At 45.8% G+C, this 17,273-nt stretch overlaps 1 protein-coding gene across 4 annotated transcripts in view; it reads right to left on the reverse strand.

Annotated features, from left to right (window-relative positions):
• CRACR2A (calcium release activated channel regulator 2A) overlaps positions 1–15,201 on the reverse strand; it is a 43,700-nt gene extending 28,499 nt beyond the window's left edge. The window contains exons 1-7 of one of the 4 annotated variants that reach the window (XM_083365844.1): positions 15,070–15,141; positions 11,530–11,759; positions 10,569–10,607; positions 7,857–8,231; positions 5,889–6,000; positions 2,253–2,412; positions 1,026–1,172 (exon numbers count right to left, since the gene is read on the reverse strand). In XM_083365844.1, the coding sequence (XP_083221970.1) occupies positions 1,026–1,172; positions 2,253–2,412; positions 5,889–6,000; positions 7,857–8,033 (596 nt within the window). In that variant the 5' untranslated portion in view covers positions 8,034–8,231; positions 10,569–10,607; positions 11,530–11,759; positions 15,070–15,141. Of the gene's footprint in view, positions 1–1,025; positions 1,173–2,252; positions 2,413–5,888; positions 6,001–7,856; positions 8,232–10,568; positions 10,608–11,529; positions 11,760–15,069 lie in introns of all 4 variants that reach the window. The other 3 variants (XM_083365843.1, XM_083365842.1, XM_083365845.1) reach the window with 3 other exon arrangements.
• Between the last annotated feature and the right edge of the window lie 2,072 nt (positions 15,202–17,273).

A 17,273-nucleotide genomic window follows, 5' to 3' on the forward strand; every position in this document is an offset into this window, starting at 1 on the left:
ATTGCCCCCAACAATCTGGGTCCTCATTTTACCTACCTCGGAAGGATGGAAGGCTGAGTCAACCTTGAGCCTGGTGGGACTCGAACCTGCACTAATTGCAGACAACTGGTGTTACTTAAGGAGGCATTAGCCCACTGCTCCACCAAGGCTCTAATATATTTTATTTTATTTTATTTTAATTCCATTTATATCCCGCCCTTCTCTGAAGACTCAGGGCGGCTTACAAGCTTAGCAGTAGCCTTCATTCTATGTATAAGCCTACTTATTAGGGCTTTCACACACACACCCCAAAGTGGCATTATTACAAAGTCAGCTTATTGCCCCCAACAATCTGGGTCCTCATTTTACCTACCTGGGAAGGATGGAAGGCTGAGTCAACCTTGAGCCTGGTGGGACTCAAACCTGCACTAATGGCAGGCAGCTGGTGTTACTTAAGGAGGCATTAGCCCACTGCTCCAGGTGACTTGTGACCGTTTTTCACACTTATGACCCCTGCCGCATCCCCTGGGTCACGTGATGAAAATTCAGATGCTTGGCAACCGGCTCCTATTTATGACGGTCGCAGCGTGCCCCCCCCCAGGGGTCACGTGATCCCTTTGGGCGACCTTCTGGCAAGCAAAGCCAATGTGGGAAGCCAGTTTCACTTAACAGCTGCGTGACTGACTTAACAACTGAAGTTATTTACTTAACAACGGGGGCAAGAAAGGTCGTAAGACGGGGCAAAGTTCGCTGAATAACTGTCCCGCTTAGGCTAGCGACAGAAATTTTGGGCTCAATTTTGGCCGTAAATCAAGGACTACCTGTACACCCTTGAGGCGGATTCGACGAGCAGCTAATGGGATGGATATTATACTCACAGGGCAAAAAGGAAAAAAAAACCTCAGGTGGGTCCCATCACACCTGCCAACGTAGCTTTCAACATGCATTACCCGTTCGTGGGGATGCTTCTGCTCGGAAAGAATCCCGATGAAAGAAAAATACATAAGGTAAACCTCCCCAGAATCCATCATAAAAGAAGCACTTACTTTTGCAAGAAACACTCCAGGGTGTTCTTTTGATTATCAGCTTCCTGGAGCTGAGAGAAGATTTTCGTCAAGAATTCTTCAAAATTGGAAAGCAGGTGAGGCTCGTGTTTCTTTAAGTGAAGCCAGAGTTTTTTTACATCATTTTCACTGGAGAAAAGACAAAAAAGGAAAAAAGGAAAGGAAAGGAAAGGAAAGGAAAGGAAAGGAAAGGAAAGGAAAGGAAAGGAAAGGAAAGGAAAGGAAAGGAAAGGAAAGGAAAGGAAAGGAAAGGAAAGGAAAGGAAAGGAAAGGAAAGGATATATATATAAATACACACACACACACACACACACACAAACACACACACACACATATATATATATAAAGGTTCCCCCGCACATGCGTGCTAGTTGTTTCCGACTCTAGGGGCCGGTGCTCATCTCCGTTTCAGAGCCGAAGAGCCAGCGCTTGTCCGAGGACGTCTCCGTGGTCATGTGGCCGGCATGTCTAGACGCCAAAGGCGCACGGAACGCTGTTACCTTCCCACCGGAGTGGTCCCTATTTTTCTACTTGCATTTTTTTTACGTGCTTTCGAACTGCTAGGTTGGCAGAAGCTGGGACGAGTAACAGGCGCTCACTCTGCTACGCGGCACTCGGGATTCGACCCACCAAACCGCGGACCTTCTGATCGACAAGCTCAGCGTCCTAACCCACTGAGCCACCGCGTCCCTAACACACACACACACACACACATATATATGTGTGTGTGTGTGTGTGTGTGTGTGTGTGTGTGTGTGTGTTAAGCGTTTGTTAAACACGGGGCAAATCTTATTACCTGTTTCAGCCTAACCCAAGGCCATCAACAGGCTGTAGTCACACAGTGACAGCTCATATTTGTGTTAATTTTTTGGATTGCTAACAAAGAATTAAAGGGAGACTGATATAGCTATTTCAAACTTAGTTGTTCTCATCAGTCAGCCACACCCTTCTGAGATTCGAAGGGTTAGAACAATTGCCTAATGTGCAATCAGCCCAGGTTCGAATCTCAGAAGGGTGTGGCTGACTGATGAGAACAAATAAGTTTGAAATAGCTATATCAGTCTCCCTTTAATTCTTTGTTAGCAATCCAAAAAATTTACACACACACACACACACATATATATATATATTTCCAACCCTGATATAAAGGAGCATTCAAACCCCTGACCCTTTTCCCAGGCTCTCCGCTGTTTCAGGGGCAAGACTTACTCCTCCAAGATATTCTCAGCTCCAAGCCGTTCCATAAGATTTGAAAACTGTTCTTCTGCCTCATTTCCTTCCGCGACGCTCTCCTTCGATTTCGGAGGAAAGCTGTTTCCAGTTTTACAGGCCTCAGCCAAAGATTCCTCTCTCCTGGACAAGAACTGGCCTGCAGGTTTTTGTTTTTGTTTTTTTTAAAAAAAGATTTTACAAAACAGGTTGGTCCTCGAGGTGTTTGCAATAAATGAAAACAACAACAACAACAAAAAAACACAACTAGTTGTCATAGCACGAGAAATCAATCCTGTTAAATTAGCTTCTGTAATCCGGAAGAAAAAAAAAGCATGTCGTTTTTCTGACAAAGATGGCGAGAAAAGAGCGTCAAAATTCTACGACATCCATTAAAACGCTTTCCAGATAATCCTCGACTTTCAGTTCGTTTTACGACCGCTCTGAAAGCGACTTACGACTGTTTTTTCCACGTTTACGACCGTTGCAGCATTCCCCCTCCCCACGGTCACGTGATCCCCCTTTTGCGACCTTCTGACAAGCAAAGTCAACGCGGGAATCCGGATTCGCTTAACGACCGGGTTACTAATTTAACAACTCCCGTGATTCACTTAACCAATGTGGCGAGAAAAGTCGTAGAATGGGACACCACTCGCTTCAGAAATTTCTCACTGAACCAACATAAAATCGGGGGCAGCTCAGTTGTGGAGGTAAGTTGAGGAGTACCTGTAAAATGGGGCAAAGCTGATTTAACAACTGTCTCACTTAGCAATGGAAATTTGAGCTCCCCTGTGGTCGTAAGTCAAGAACTACCTATGTATTAATTATTTCCAAAAGAGCAGAAAGACTTAGGTTTCAATATACAGTAGTGGCCCAAATTGTGGAAATCTCTTGGGAAAAGTGTACTTTTGAGGTTTGGTGCCTAATAACACCAATTTTTTTAGGGGGGGGAGCAGTACCATAAAATTATAAATCAATGGAAAGATAATTTAATCAAGAACGTAATGCAACCAAGTTTGTTCAATTATCTGTACTCCATTCTATGAAAAGTTACAACCAAATAACCAGAAAAAGGAAGCACAACTTGCTCAGGTTGAGATCGGGTAGCTTTCCTTCATCCTATCGTAGCCAATGAGCACGCGTGTTTAGAGAGCCAATCGGGTGTCATCTTGTTTGGGCAATGAGCCAATCAGATCACAGTAGGATCCGGTTATTGATGTCGTGTATTGGAAGCCGAGAGGAGGACACTTGTCGGTGTGTTATGTGGTCGCTATCAAGTCGGTTGGGGTTTTTTTGTGCGTTCTTTCATTTAGTGAACTTGTGAAACGCAATAAAATTAAAGTAACGGCGCAAAGGGTCGACTGCTTGCCCAGAAAGCGACGTCAAATAGTATTATTATTAAGTGAACGAGGCTACGGTTATAAAGAAATGAGAAGAAAAACGGGTGGAAACTTATCCAAAGGTGGCATTTCTACTGCACACTTTTCCCCAAAAGGCTTCCACAATTTGGACCACTGCTGTCATCCTTTCCAAAAGAGCAGAACGACGTAGGTTTTCAATATACCCTAGGACAGGGGTCGGCAACCTCGGCTCTTTTATGACTCGTGGACTTCAACTCCCAGAATTCCTGAGCCAGCTATGCTGGCTCAGGAATTCTGGGAGTTGAAGTCCACGAGTCATAAAAGAGCCGAGGTTGCCGACCCCTGCCCTAGGATGACAAATGGGATAACAGGGTCCAGGAAATGGTCTAGCTAGCAGCATCTCACACGGTGAACATTTTTAACGGAGCACCACTAGCAACAGAATCTCTATTAAAGTCTCCATCAAATCACCCATCGCCCTTTCGGTCTCCATTAAATCACCCAAGATGCCCACAATTTATTTATTTATTTATTTATTTATTTAGATTTATATACCGCCCTTTCCCGAAGGACTCAGGGCGGTTTACAGGGCATTTAAAAAACAGTCAGTACAAACGTTAAAACAAATTAAAAGAGATTAAATGGAACCCTGAGAAAATTAAAACCCAGTTAAAATTAAAATTTAAAAATATTCTCAGCCTGGGCCAGAGAGCTCGAAGAGCCAGGTCTTCAGGTCCCGGCGGAATGAACGGAGGTCGGGGGCAGTCCTAAGCTCCGCAGGCAGCTGGTTCCACAGGGCAGGCGCACCCACTGAGAAGGCCCTACTCCTATGTGTTACCCGCCGGCAGTGTTTAACCGGTGGCACCCTGAGAAGACCCTCCCTGTGGGAGCGCATTGGACGAAGGGAAGTCGATGCTAGTAGCAGGTTCTCCCTCAGATATCCTGGACCCAAGCCATGTAGGGCTTTATAGGTCATCACCAGCACCTTGAATCTCACCCGGAGGGCAACCGGAAGCCAATGCAGCTCGCGGAGTAGAGGTGTTACATGGGAGTATCAGGAGACCCCCATCACGACTCGCGCGGCCGCATTCTGCACCAGTTGAAGCCTCCAGGTGGTCCTCAAGGGCAGCCCATGTAGAGAGCATTGCAGTAGTCTAAACGGGAGGTCACGTCACAATTGAGCTGCAGACGAAGAATCTGCTACTAGGGTGGGCATCTCGCCTTGAGGTTGACTAGCAAAGGAGGAGTTGGCTGAATACTTTTTGCCCTGTGGGTTCTTCTCCTGTGAAAAGCAACCGGCTGTGGGGACAAGAAAGAAAGAAAGGAATCTAAGCCTTCCCAAACCAGGCTGTGGGATTAGTCATCCAGGATGTAGGAAGGAACTGAATCCAGCACGAGTGTTCAACGTAGAAAGTAAACAGAGAGGATCGTTATGACGAAGGACGGAGAGGACTAGCCTACTCAAGAGGAGGATGGAGGGGGGGGAGGGGGACATGATGGCTGCCTTCCTGTGCTTGAGGAGCTGTCATAGTGAAGAAGGGAGGGGGAGGGCGGTCAACTTATTTCCCAAAGCCCCAGAGGGCAGGACAAGAAGCGATGGGTGGAAACCTGTTAAAAGAGAGAAGCAAGCTAGAAGCCAAGAGAAATTTCCTGGCAGTGAGGACAATTAATCAGAGGAGCAACCCAATAGAAGGAATGTCCCAATTAAAGGATCCCGTTGGCTTTTCTCTGGATCAGGCGATGCTGTTAAGAGATGAGAAATCAAACGGTATAGACCAGCGATGGCGAAACGTTTAGAGACGGAGTGCCCAAACTGCAACCCAAAACCCACTTATGTATCGTCGGGTGCTGGGTGGGTGTGGCCCATGGGGTGGGCGTGACCCATGGGGTGGGCGTGGCCCATGGGGTGGGCGTGGCTGCGGTGGTCACGGCAGACCGGCTGGGACTAGAAACTTCAATCCATCAATTCCAACTTGGCGAGATCTTTTTTTTCCCCGCGAAAAGTTGAAATTGATTGATTGATTGAACCTTTTTTTCTCTCTTTTGCACACAGCGGTGGAGCCCTAAAGCGAAAAGGTTTTATAAAACTCAGCTGAAGGCCTAGGGCTGGGGTGACGACATGCGTGCCCACAGAGAGGGCTCTGCGTGCCACCTGTGGCACGCGTGCCATAGGTTCACCACCACGGGCATAGACGGATACATAAAAGGACCACCAGAAGAGGAATTGACAGCAAGCCGAATTACTTCTGAAGGGCTACGCGGGCCGAAAACTCACTGAATCCGCTGGTGAACTCTTCCATAGTAAGGGAGCCGTTGCCATCTGCATCCAGAGTGTCAAATACATTCTCCAGCTCTTCCGGGGCCAGAGGTGACTCCCCGTAGAGCCTCTAAAACGACAAATGTTGAGTAGATTTTAGAGGGATATTGTTATTAATTTTAGTGTTAGTACTTTGTATGTATCTATGTTAAAGGGGAGTTAAAGCACATCATGAATTTGGTTAATTTTATATTACGGATAATCTTTAGTTAGAATATGATTATTATAACTATAACCCTGTATTTAGCTCTGGGAAGTGGAGGGGGGGAAGGGGGGTGGTTTGGGGTGGGTGGTTTTTGGGGATGTATTGTAAAATCTTTTTTTGTAAAGCTCTTTAATAAAAAAAATAAAATAAAACGACAAATGTTTTCCTCCGTTACGCTGACGTGTGTAAATTGAAAGGTTCATTTTCAAAAGATCTTGAAGAAGAAAAAAGACCAATCGTTTAAACTATTAACCATCTGGCAGACAGGTACAGGGTAATAACAACCACGGCTAACAGGCTGAAAAATCGCTTTTATCCCTAGAGCTGTAACCATGTTAAATACCGTATAGCGCGATGCTGAAGTGCAATATCAGAGGCAGCAGCGCGATGGTGAAGAGAAATGTGAAGGATGTGTGGATATAACGTATGTTCTTATTTGTGGTTTGTTTTTTTTAACTTGTGTGTAGCGTGCACCGTGGGCAGCATTTAGTTTCGCGGTGAGTGACACAGTAACAACAGAGACAGATTGCTTTTCTTTTAACGCAGTGGGGCTGCAAGTATCAAATATGAAATAAGCCTCATTGACTCGTGAGGATCTCAGCCTGTGCCTCACAAAAGTAATAATGCCTGCCTCCAGAAGTGGCGGATGCTCCAACACTGGAAGTCTTTAAGAAGAGACTGGACAGCCATTTGTCTGAAATGGTGTAGGGTTTCCTGCCTGAGCAGGGGGTTGGACTAGATGACCTCCAAAGTCCCTTCCAACTATTATTATTATAAAACTTTGATTCATAAAACATGAACCTCAGTCAACTGAACACTCAAATTGACTGGTACTAATGGTTGACATGGGTTGCTGCCAGCATCCTAGGTACCATCATCATCATCATCATCATCATCATCATTATTATTATTATTATTATTATTATTATTATTATTATTATTATTATTATTATTATTATTATTATTATTATTATTCATGGCTGGAGTGTCCCCTTCTTGTAAACAACCTTTCTGCTTCCTGATCCGGTTCCCTTCCATATTCCTAGATCTTCTGACTCCTTACCATATGAACAGATCACTGGCTTCTAATCTTGGATTAATTCCCACGAGCAACATTGTCCCAGGACCTTTTAATGCAGGTCTAACGACTCTAAAATTCCCCACTCATCCCTCACTATAGACCAACTCACTGAGATTCTCTGCTACAATACACAAGCCAACACTCACAAGGGACTTTCTTCCAGATTGACATGCTTCATCCTGTGTGTTATCTCTCTTTCAACTATTTGCGTTGGAACACATTTACAGCTGAGCAATAAAGCGGTAGAGCCAGTTCAGTGTAGCGGTGAAAAGGCGGCATCAGGCTAGGAACTGGGAGCCCGGGAGGTCTAGTCCCACCTTAGGCACAAAGCCAGCTGCGTGACCCTGGGCCAGTCACTGTCTCTCAACCCTAGGAAGGAGGCAACGGCAAAGCACTTTCGGAAAAAATTGCCAAGTAAACTGCAAGGACATCTCCAGGCAATCTCCAAGAACTGGACATGATTGCAAATAGTAGTAGTAGTAGTAGTAGTAATAATGATGATGATGATGATGATGATGCTGTGAGAATAAAAGTGCTATTCATTCTTGCCGGCTCCCAGCTGTGACTTCAACCAGGACAAATAAATGGTTCCTTGAAAAACGAATGAATTACTTAGACATCCGCCTTTTTTGCAATTTACCTGCATGTCGTGGCGAGCGACAAACCCCTTCCCTTCCGTATCGCAGATCTGGAAGAATTCGTGCGCTTTGGCGAAGACCTCCAGCTGGGTTCCCGAGTCATCTTCCGCTTTGCCGCTGCTTTCTGGATCTTCCTGTCGCTGAGGATCACCAACACCTTTTTTCTGCCATCTGTCCATCCTCACAGCTTTTCACGAAGTTGCCATTTCATTAGTCTTAAAAGGCAGCCCACGAAAGCTGGACACGGCCAAAAGAGCAGAGGGCGCACAAAGCGTCTTGCCTTGAGGTTCTTCGTGATAATTCTTTTTTTTTTTCTTTCCTTTTTTCTTTTTGGGCAATCGCTCCTATAAATAGCTGCTGAAGTAGCAAAGGACTGCCTAAAAGGTAAACATACAGCATGTTTGACATTGTGGTTAAGCGAGATGAGTTAACGTCGTTATTTTATTTATTTTACAAGGAGGTGCTGAATCTCCAGAATGTGTTATTCACCAAACCCGCCCAAAACCTACTTGGGGATATAGAGCATTAGACTAGAAATTCAATCAACCGATCAATCAGAATAAAGCTGAAAGGGACCTTGGAGGTCATCTAGTCCAACCCCCTGCTCAGGCAGGGAAACCCAATACCACTTCAGACAAAGGGCTGTCCAGTCTCTTCTTAAAGACTTCCAGTGTTGGAGCATCCGCCACTTCTGGAGGCAGACATGATTACTTTTGTGAGGCACAGGCTGAGATCCTCACGAGTCAATGAGGCTTATTTCGTATTTGATGCTTGCAGCCCCACTGCGTTAAAAGAAGAGCAATCTTCCATTCGCCTAAACAGAACAGAACAACATAGAATGTCTCTGTTGTCACTGTGTCAGTCACCACGAAACTAACTGCTGCCCACGATGCACGCTACACACAAGGAAGTTAAGCGTTAAGTTCCCGAGGAGAATCCAGACGTGCTCCAGACAAGAGTATGGGAGACGGAGTATCCCAAAGCAAAATTGCAAAACAAGCATTTCAATCACGAAACCCTACACCATTTCAGACAAAGGGCTGTCTAGTCTCTTCTGAAAAACCTCCAGTGCTGGAGCATTCACAACTTCTGGTGGCAGGTGGTTCCACTGGTTAATTGTCCTCACTGTCAGGAAGTTTCTCCTTAATTCCTGGTTGCTTCTCTCCATGATGAGTTTCCATCCGTTGCTTCTTGTCCTGCTTTCAGGTGCAAGTTACATCATGCCATCGTACCATCAGTTACCTCACGTCAACCGAAAATGAATTCTTTGCTGTTTTTCTGCCAATAAGGAAGCTAGCAAAGCTTAATAGGCTTAGTAGAAGATTGGGCTTAGCAGAAGATTGTTGGGGAAATCCATAGCTCAGCAATAGTTCAATAAATGAGGATAATCTGTTAGGAACTAATTTGCTGATGCCCTTAAAAACTGGAAACCAGATTTGTATAAAACATTCCTTAATTAAAAGAGTTGTTCTACAGTTTGCAAGGAAGCTGGGGTTTTTTTCCCCTGCCAAAGCTATTTTCCATAAATTTCTAAATATCATTGATTGAAGGAGGGATGTTTCTAGTTATTTTGCCACAATAAACATTTTTAGAATGGCTAAAAAAAAATAATGGTATGTTGCATTATCCCAGCTAGCAACAACAGAATTGTTACATTGCATCACCTCAGAATGTTTATAAAATATAAAATAAAAATAAAAGCCACATGAAAACAAATAACCAAAGTTTATTGCCTATTTTTTTTCTAAATGCAATGTAGCCATCCAGCCCCCATTGGGGGAAAAAATAATCATGTGATGCCATCATTGTTCTGGCCAACCGATTCCATGATTTAATAGCTCTTACATCAAAATGTTCTGTTCATCTCCAGCCCTTCCTTGCTCCTTATACAACAGAGAACAGAGCAAAGCAGAGCAACAAAGATGATTAGGAGACTGGAAGCTAAAACATACAAAGAAGGGTTGCTGGAATTGGGTATGTCTAGTTTAATGAAGAGAAGGACCAGGGGAGACAAGATAGCAGTCTTCCAGTATCTCAGGGGCTGCCCCAAAGGAGAGGGAGTCAAGCTATTCTCCAAAGCACCCGAAGGCAGGACAAGAAGCAACGGATGGAAACTCACCAAGGAGAGAAGCAACCTGGAACTCAGGAGAAACTTCCTGACAGTTAGGAACAGTTAACCAGTGGGACAACCTGCCTCCAGAATGCTCCAACATGGGAAGTTTTTAAGAAGAGACGGGACAAACATTTATCTGAAATGGTATAGGGTCTCCTGCCTGAGCAGGGGGTTGGACTAGATGACCTCCCAGGTCATCTTCCAATTCTGTTCCTCTGATAAACAGTGCTACCTCTGGCAAGGCAATCGTTGAGAGTAGAGGCCCCCAACTCCCAGTCCGTGGACTGGTACCGGGCCGCGGCATGCCAGCCACCAGTCCACACAAACCAGCAAAACCCTATGTGTGGGATGCAGGCAGTACAGAAAACCACGCCTTCTCCAGTCCCTGGGGAAAAAAAAAACCCTTTCTCCACGGAAGCGGTCCCTGGTGTCCCAAAAGGTTGGGGACTTTTGATTTAAAAGATTGGCAGCGTTCGATCACATGACCTCTGTGCCGTCCCTTTAGCAAGCGAAACAGGCCTAGAGCCTGGGTTTGTTCCACAAAGGACCTTGTTTTCAAAGCCAGGGGAGAACAAAGCTGGAGACTCCACCAATACTTGACCTTAGCACGCCTTCCGCACATCACAACGGTGTACCATTTCTAAAAAAAAAAAAAAAAAGTTACCTTCCTCAACCGACGTGCACTATGAAAAAAACAGATTTTAAAGGATTGCGACTGGAAGAAACCTGGCACGCTTTGCATCTCCCCCTAAACACCAGCTGCCTGCCATTAGTGCAGGTTCGAGTCCCACCAGGCTCAAGGTTGACTCAGCCTTCCATCCTTCCCAGGTAGGTAAAATGAGGACCCAGATTGTTGGGGGCAATTAAGCTGACTTTGTAAAAATGCCGCTTGGGGGTGTGTGTGTGAAAGCCCTAACAAGCAGGCATAGACATAGAATGAAGGCTACTGCTAAGCTTGTAAGCCGCCCTGAGTCTTCAGAGAAGGGAGGGATATAAATGGAATTAAAATTAAAAAAACAAAACCTAGTTTTCTCGGGCCAAGTTTAATGTTTTCCCCTGAATCTGCTTTTGTTCCAGGCAACCGGCTAAAAGCCACTGACAATGCCACTAATAATGCCGCTTGGGGGTGTGTGTGTGAAAGCCCTAATAAGCAGGCATATACATAGAATGAAGGCTACTGCTAAGCTTGTAAGCCGCCCTGAGTCTTCGGAGAAGGGCGGGATATAAATGGAATTAAAATAAAATAAAATAAATAAATAAATAAATAAATAAATAAATAAATAAATAAATAAACCCCCCAGCAATCTGGGGAGAGCTATCTCCGAAGCCCCAGCTTGGGCCCTGAAGGAGCTGAGCAACATCTCAAATAAGGTGTGTATCCAGCTATTGGGCTGAAGCACACCCCTGTTAGATTCTTAAAAGATCTGAAATAAATGTGCGGAAAGCCTCCGGATTTCTCTTGGAGGGGAAGAGGTTAATCAGGTCCAGAATGACCACAAAGGCACCACCAATGCAATTTACAAAAGGTTGCCTCCGTTAAACTAAGTTTGTCCCGTCTTTACCTTAGGAGGACGAGCGCAGCACAACGTTCGGCGTTCGGAGGGCGCAGCCGTGCCTTCCCCCGTCAACGTTTTACAGGAAATACTGTAGACCTTCTACTGCGGCGACCTAGCGTGGCGTTTAGAAATTTTGCCTCCGCTTGTCGCAGTGGAGCCTAGCAGGGGTGGTGAGGAAATTTAACCACAGGAAACGTTAACAGTCATTTCAAGTGTGTCAAGCTTCTCTGTGTTCGCTAGGAGGGGGGAAAAAAACCAACACACCGATCGGGACTTTTGCACATCGTTCGCTAAGCCAGAGATTATGTGGGCCGAGGTCTCCGAAAATTCGGGGTGTACGGACTTCGAGCAGAATCTAGAAATGGGGCTCCTCAAATCTAGCCCTGATATAATGTAAATTTCAGCCAGTTTGGTCTAGCGGTTAAGGCAGCGGGCCGGAAAGCAAGAGGCGGTGAGTTCAAGTCCTGCCTTAGCTATGAAAGCCTGCCGGCTGACCTTGGGCCGCTCCCCACCCACCCCTTCTCTCTCTCTCTCTCTCAGCCCAGCTCACCTCACAGGGTTGTTGTTGTGAGGAAAATAGGAGGGGGCCAGGTGCGTTCGCTAAGTTTGTCCTGCCCTCAAGGTGCTTTGGAGAATAGGTTGATTCCCCACCTTCTCTGTGACAGACCCTCACATTTTGGAAGACTGCTGTCGTCTCGTCCCCCAGTCTTTCTCTTTGTTACACTGGACACAACCAGTTCATCTAGGCCAGGGGTCGGCAACCTCGGCTCTTTTATGACTCGTGGACTTCAACTCCCAGAATTCCTGAGTCAGCATGCCTCAGCTTGGAAACCTCTCCCTTTCCCCTCAGCGTGGCTGGCTCAGGAATTCTGGGAGTTGAAGTCCACAAGTCATAAAGCGGCCTAGGCCTAGGGCAGGGGTAGGCAACCTTGGCTCTTTTACGACTGGTGGACTTCAACTCCCAGAATTCCTGAGCCGGCATGGCTCAGCTTGGAAACCCCTCCCTTATCCCTCAGCATGGCTGGCTCAGGAATTCTGGGAGTTGAAGTCCACGAGTCATAGAGCGGCCTAGGCCTAGGGCAGGGGTAGGCCACCTTGGCTCTTTTATGACTCGTGGACTTCAACTCCCAGAATTCCTGACTCGGCATGCCTCAGCTTGGAAACCTCTCCCTTTTCCCTCAGCGTGGCTGGCTAAGGAATTCTGGGAGTTGAAGTCCACGAGTCATAAAAGAGCCGAGGTTGCCGACCCCTGATCTAGGCGCACCTCAAGAATAAAGGGTGCCTCTTGACTAAGCCTGGGGTGAGGTCCCTTGTCTAACATCCATTTCTTTTTAAACCCTAGTTCTCTGTGCTCGCAGTGATTGCCGCCTCCACGGCCTGTTTCTGTGGAATTGGGTAGGTCTAGTAGTTTAACGAAGAGAAAGACGAGGGGTGATATGATAGCAGGCTTCCAGTATCTCAGGGGCTGCCCCAAAGAAGAGGCAGTCAAGCTATTCTCCAAAGCACCTGAAGGCAGGAGAAGAAGCAACGGATGGAAACTCATCAAGGAGAGAAGCAACCCGGAACTAAGGAGAAATCTCTTTAACAGTGAGGACAATTAACCAGTGGAACAACCTACCTCTAGAAGTAGTGAATACTCCATCACTGAAAAAGAAGCAACCTAGAACTAAGGAGGAATTTCCTGAGAGTGAGAACAATTAACCAGTGGAACAACCTGCCTCCAGAAGCTGTGAATGCTCCAACACTGGAAGTTTTTAAGAAGAGACTGGACAGCCATTTATTTTATTTATTTTATTTTATTTTATTGTATTGTATTTATATACCGCCCTTTCCCGAAGGACTCAGGGCGGTTTACAGGGTGACTAAAAACAAAAAATACAAAAGTTAAAAACAATTTAAAAATTGTATCAATCCCTGAACAAATTAAAAACCCCAATTAAAATGAAAATTAAGATTCTCAGCCTGGGCCAGAGAGCTCGAAGAGCCAGGTCTTCAGGTCCCGGCGGAATGAACGGAGGTCGGGGGCAGTCCTCAGCTCCACTGGCAGCTGGTTCCAGAGGGCAGGCACCCCCACTGAGAAGGCCCTACCCCTGGGTGTTATCCGCCGGCAGTCTTTTACCGGCGGCACCCTGAGAAGACCCTCCCTGTGGGAGCGCACTGGACGAAGGGAGCTCGATGCCGGCAGCAGGTGTTCCATTTGTTTGAAATGGTATTGGGTTTCCTGCCTGAGCAGGGGGTTGGACTAGATGACCTCCAAGGTCCCTTCCAACTTTACTATTATGATTATGATTATGAGACCAGGTCTCTTTGTGGGCAATCTAACTGGATCTGGCAAGACACACCCCGTGTTCTATCCTCGGTTACCTGCTTCTACAGATTTGACCAAAACGATCTGCAGACTGGATTTGTCTTTGAGATTTCCCCCCATGCCAACAGGATACCCGCAAATGAAAACTTCTCAATAGGATGGGTCACAAGGTTAAGTGACATTTAAATTTATGCTTCTAATTATGATGCCAGGCGATTATTGCCACCTTGATCAAAGAAAGCGGGCCCTGTTCTTTTATAGCTCAAGATCCTAGCCAAATGATTAGCTGTGGCAACAAAGAGTAGTTTTCACAAACCCTCAATCTTTAGTAGGCTGTATAACCATGGGTGACATCTGTCAAGTTTTTTTTCCCCTCCCGATTCATCACCAATAGCTGCCCGTGTGACGTGGAAAAGGTAGTTAAAAGCGGAGAACGGGTGTGTTTCTCAGGTCACATTTATATCAGGTGGCATTATGGCTTATCAAACGATCAGATAAAAAGTTGAACGAGAGTCAGAAGCCTCCTCTCCCTGTGGCATTGTAACTGCGCTGTCTGACGAAGAGGCCTGGAAAGTTTGGGCCCATTTCCCAAACTTTTGATTCACCTAATAACAGGACTTGCCCTTCTGAGAACATTGGGCTGGATTTGGTCAGTGGAACTGGTTTTGCTTTTCCCAGGTAAAATTGTATATCAAGCGTGCCTTCCTTTTGCTTAAAAGAGAGAGAGAGAGAGAGAGAGAGAGAGAGAGAGAGAGAGAGAGAGAGAGAGAGAGAGAGAGAGAGACCGATCATGCAATTTGTAGAATGTTTTGAAAATTACTGCAGGAAAAAAAAATGAAATAAAATAAATAAAATAAAATCGCTTTTGAAATGCTGTACTCTGAATTCGTTAACTATCAACCTTAAAAAGAAGAAAACCTGCCTCTTCTCGCTAATGGCCCTCAGCTACAAGTACCCTACTGAAGAGCGTGGAAGGCAAGCGTGCAGCGTTGACTCTGAAACGCAGAAAAGGGCTATTGGCTGCATTGCATTCCGATAGATAAAATGCAGAGGGAAGTAAAAGCAGGAACAATTTCTCTCTTTTAAACACTGCTAAAATGGCTACTTGGAAGCTCGATTTCTTTTTTTGTTTCTGAGCATTTCCCCCCACCCCACCCCCCCTTGGTGCAGCCCTGCCTGAAGTTAAAAGACTTAAAAAGAAAAAAAAGATATCTTAGCGGGATGAGGGAACCACTCACCTCTCTCTTGCACTGGCTGATGCCTCCTGCAGTCAAGCTGCAGTTTTAAGCCTGATCTTTTTGGGGTCTACCTGAAGGTGTAGATAGTGAAAAGGAAGAAGGAAGAGCCCAGAGTAGCTTGCTCAATCAACACGTAGGGCTGAGAAAGGGAAACGGTGGGGAGAAGGGGAGCAAGTCTAACCAGTTCTACCTCCTTTTAAGACCTGTCAATATGCATGTGTGCATGAGCGCCTCTCCCAGCATGCGTTTTTTTTGTTTTGTTTTACAGCTGCAGTAATACTGGAGGATGAAACTCAAATACTTTGGCCCCTGAGGAGAAGGAAGGACTCACTGGAGAAGAGCCTTATGCTGGGAACGGTTGAGGGCAAGAGAAGAAGGGGATGACAGAGAATGAGGTGGCTGGATGGAGTCACTGAAGCAGTAGGCGTGAGCCTAAACCGACTCCAGAAGATGGTAGAGGACAGGAAGGCATGGAGGAACGTTGTCTGTGGGCTCGCGAGGGGTCGGACACGACTTTGCAGCTAACAACAAAAATACTGGAGGAAGAGCTGTTAAGTTAGAGAAGCTTAGTGTCTCACCTGATTAAAAATTTTAATGGGTCATTTAACGGATCTACCCCAAAAGAGAGTTACAGGCCAGGCACGAGACAGCGAGTCAGGATTTAATGGCGACAAGTTTAAGAGGAATTTGGGGATGTCCTGCTTAACAAATCAGGCAGGAATTGAGTATGTCTAGTCTGGTGAAAGAGGGACGCGGTGGCTCAGTGGGTTAGGACGCTCAGCTTGTCGATCAGAAGGTCGGCAGTTTGGCGGGTCGAATCCCGAGTGCCGCGTAACAGGGTGAGCGCCTGTTACTTGTCCCAGCTCCTGCCAACCTAGCAGTTCGAAAGCACGTAAAAATGCAAGTAGAAAACAGGGACCACTCTGGTGGGAAGGTAACAGCGTTCCGTGCGCCTTTGGCGTCTAGTCATGCCGGCCACATGACCACAGAGACGTCCTCGGACAAGCGCTGGCTCTTCGGCTTTGAAACGGAGATGAGCACCGGCCCCTAGAGTTGGAAACAACTAGCACGCATGTGCGGGGGAACCTTTACCTTTTAGTCTAGTGAAAAGGACAAGAAGCAATGGATGGAAACTAATCAAGGAGAGAAGCAACCTAGAACAAAGGAGGAATTTCCTGACAGTGAGAACAATTAACCAGTGGAACAACCTCCAGAAGCGGTGAATGCTCCAACACTGGAAGCCTTTAAGAAGAGACTGGACAGCCCTTTGTCTGAAGTGGTATAGAGTCTCCTGCTTGAGCAGAGGGTTGGTCTAGAAGACCTCCAAGGTCCCTTCCAACTCTGTTATTCTAAGCCCAGATAGAAATCTTCTACAGCTAGTCCTCAACTGACAACAGTTCATTAAGTGACCGTTCGAAGTTACAACAGAACTGAAAAAAGTGACGTTGTCAGAATCCATTTATATCATATTCATAAATGGAATGTTTCAAACATTATTCCCTGGATTCTGCCATCTCCCAAAGAGAAGAGAATAGATGTGTATTGAATCGGTATTAGGCATTTCAAAGGAAAGGAGAAGCCTTTTGAACTGGGGAAACAAAAGGGGGGGCTAGTATCTGGCTTGTGTCATGGAAGAGAGCAATAAACATGAAAGGTCCTAAGTTTCTTTTTCCCACGAGAGGGATGATACGAGGTAAATGATGGGGGGGCTGACCAAATGGGGTTAAGGGGGGTTAAACCGGGAACTCTTTATAAGGGTTTACTTCGTGGAATAATATTAAGTCCTGTCTCATATTCCTACAACCAAGCATGTCATAGTAAAGATTCTTTTTGGAATAGATTTGACTCCCAAGAATTTTGTCTTCCTAAGACGTGGTTTGGGGTGGGTCCTGACACGTATAAGCGTTTTTCACGCTTGAGACCATTGCAGCCTTCCCACGATCACGTGATCAAAATTCAGAGGATTGGTCCTGTCAATTACGGGGAGAGGAAGAGATCAGTCAGGAACTAAGGAATACAGGTAGTCCTTGACCTACAACAATTCATTTAGTGACTGTTCAAAGTTACAATGGCACTGAAAACGGTGACTTATGACCATTTTTAACACTCTTCTTTCCTTCTCTCCTTCCCCTTTCCTTCCGCCTATTTCTTCCTTTCCTTTTTGTCTATTTCCTGTCCTTTCCCTTTCCCCCTTCCTTCCTTCC

Source organism: Vipera ursinii (assembly GCF_947247035.1).
Source record: "Vipera ursinii genome assembly, chromosome: 6".
Taxonomy (NCBI): domain Eukaryota; kingdom Metazoa; phylum Chordata; class Lepidosauria; order Squamata; family Viperidae; genus Vipera; species Vipera ursinii.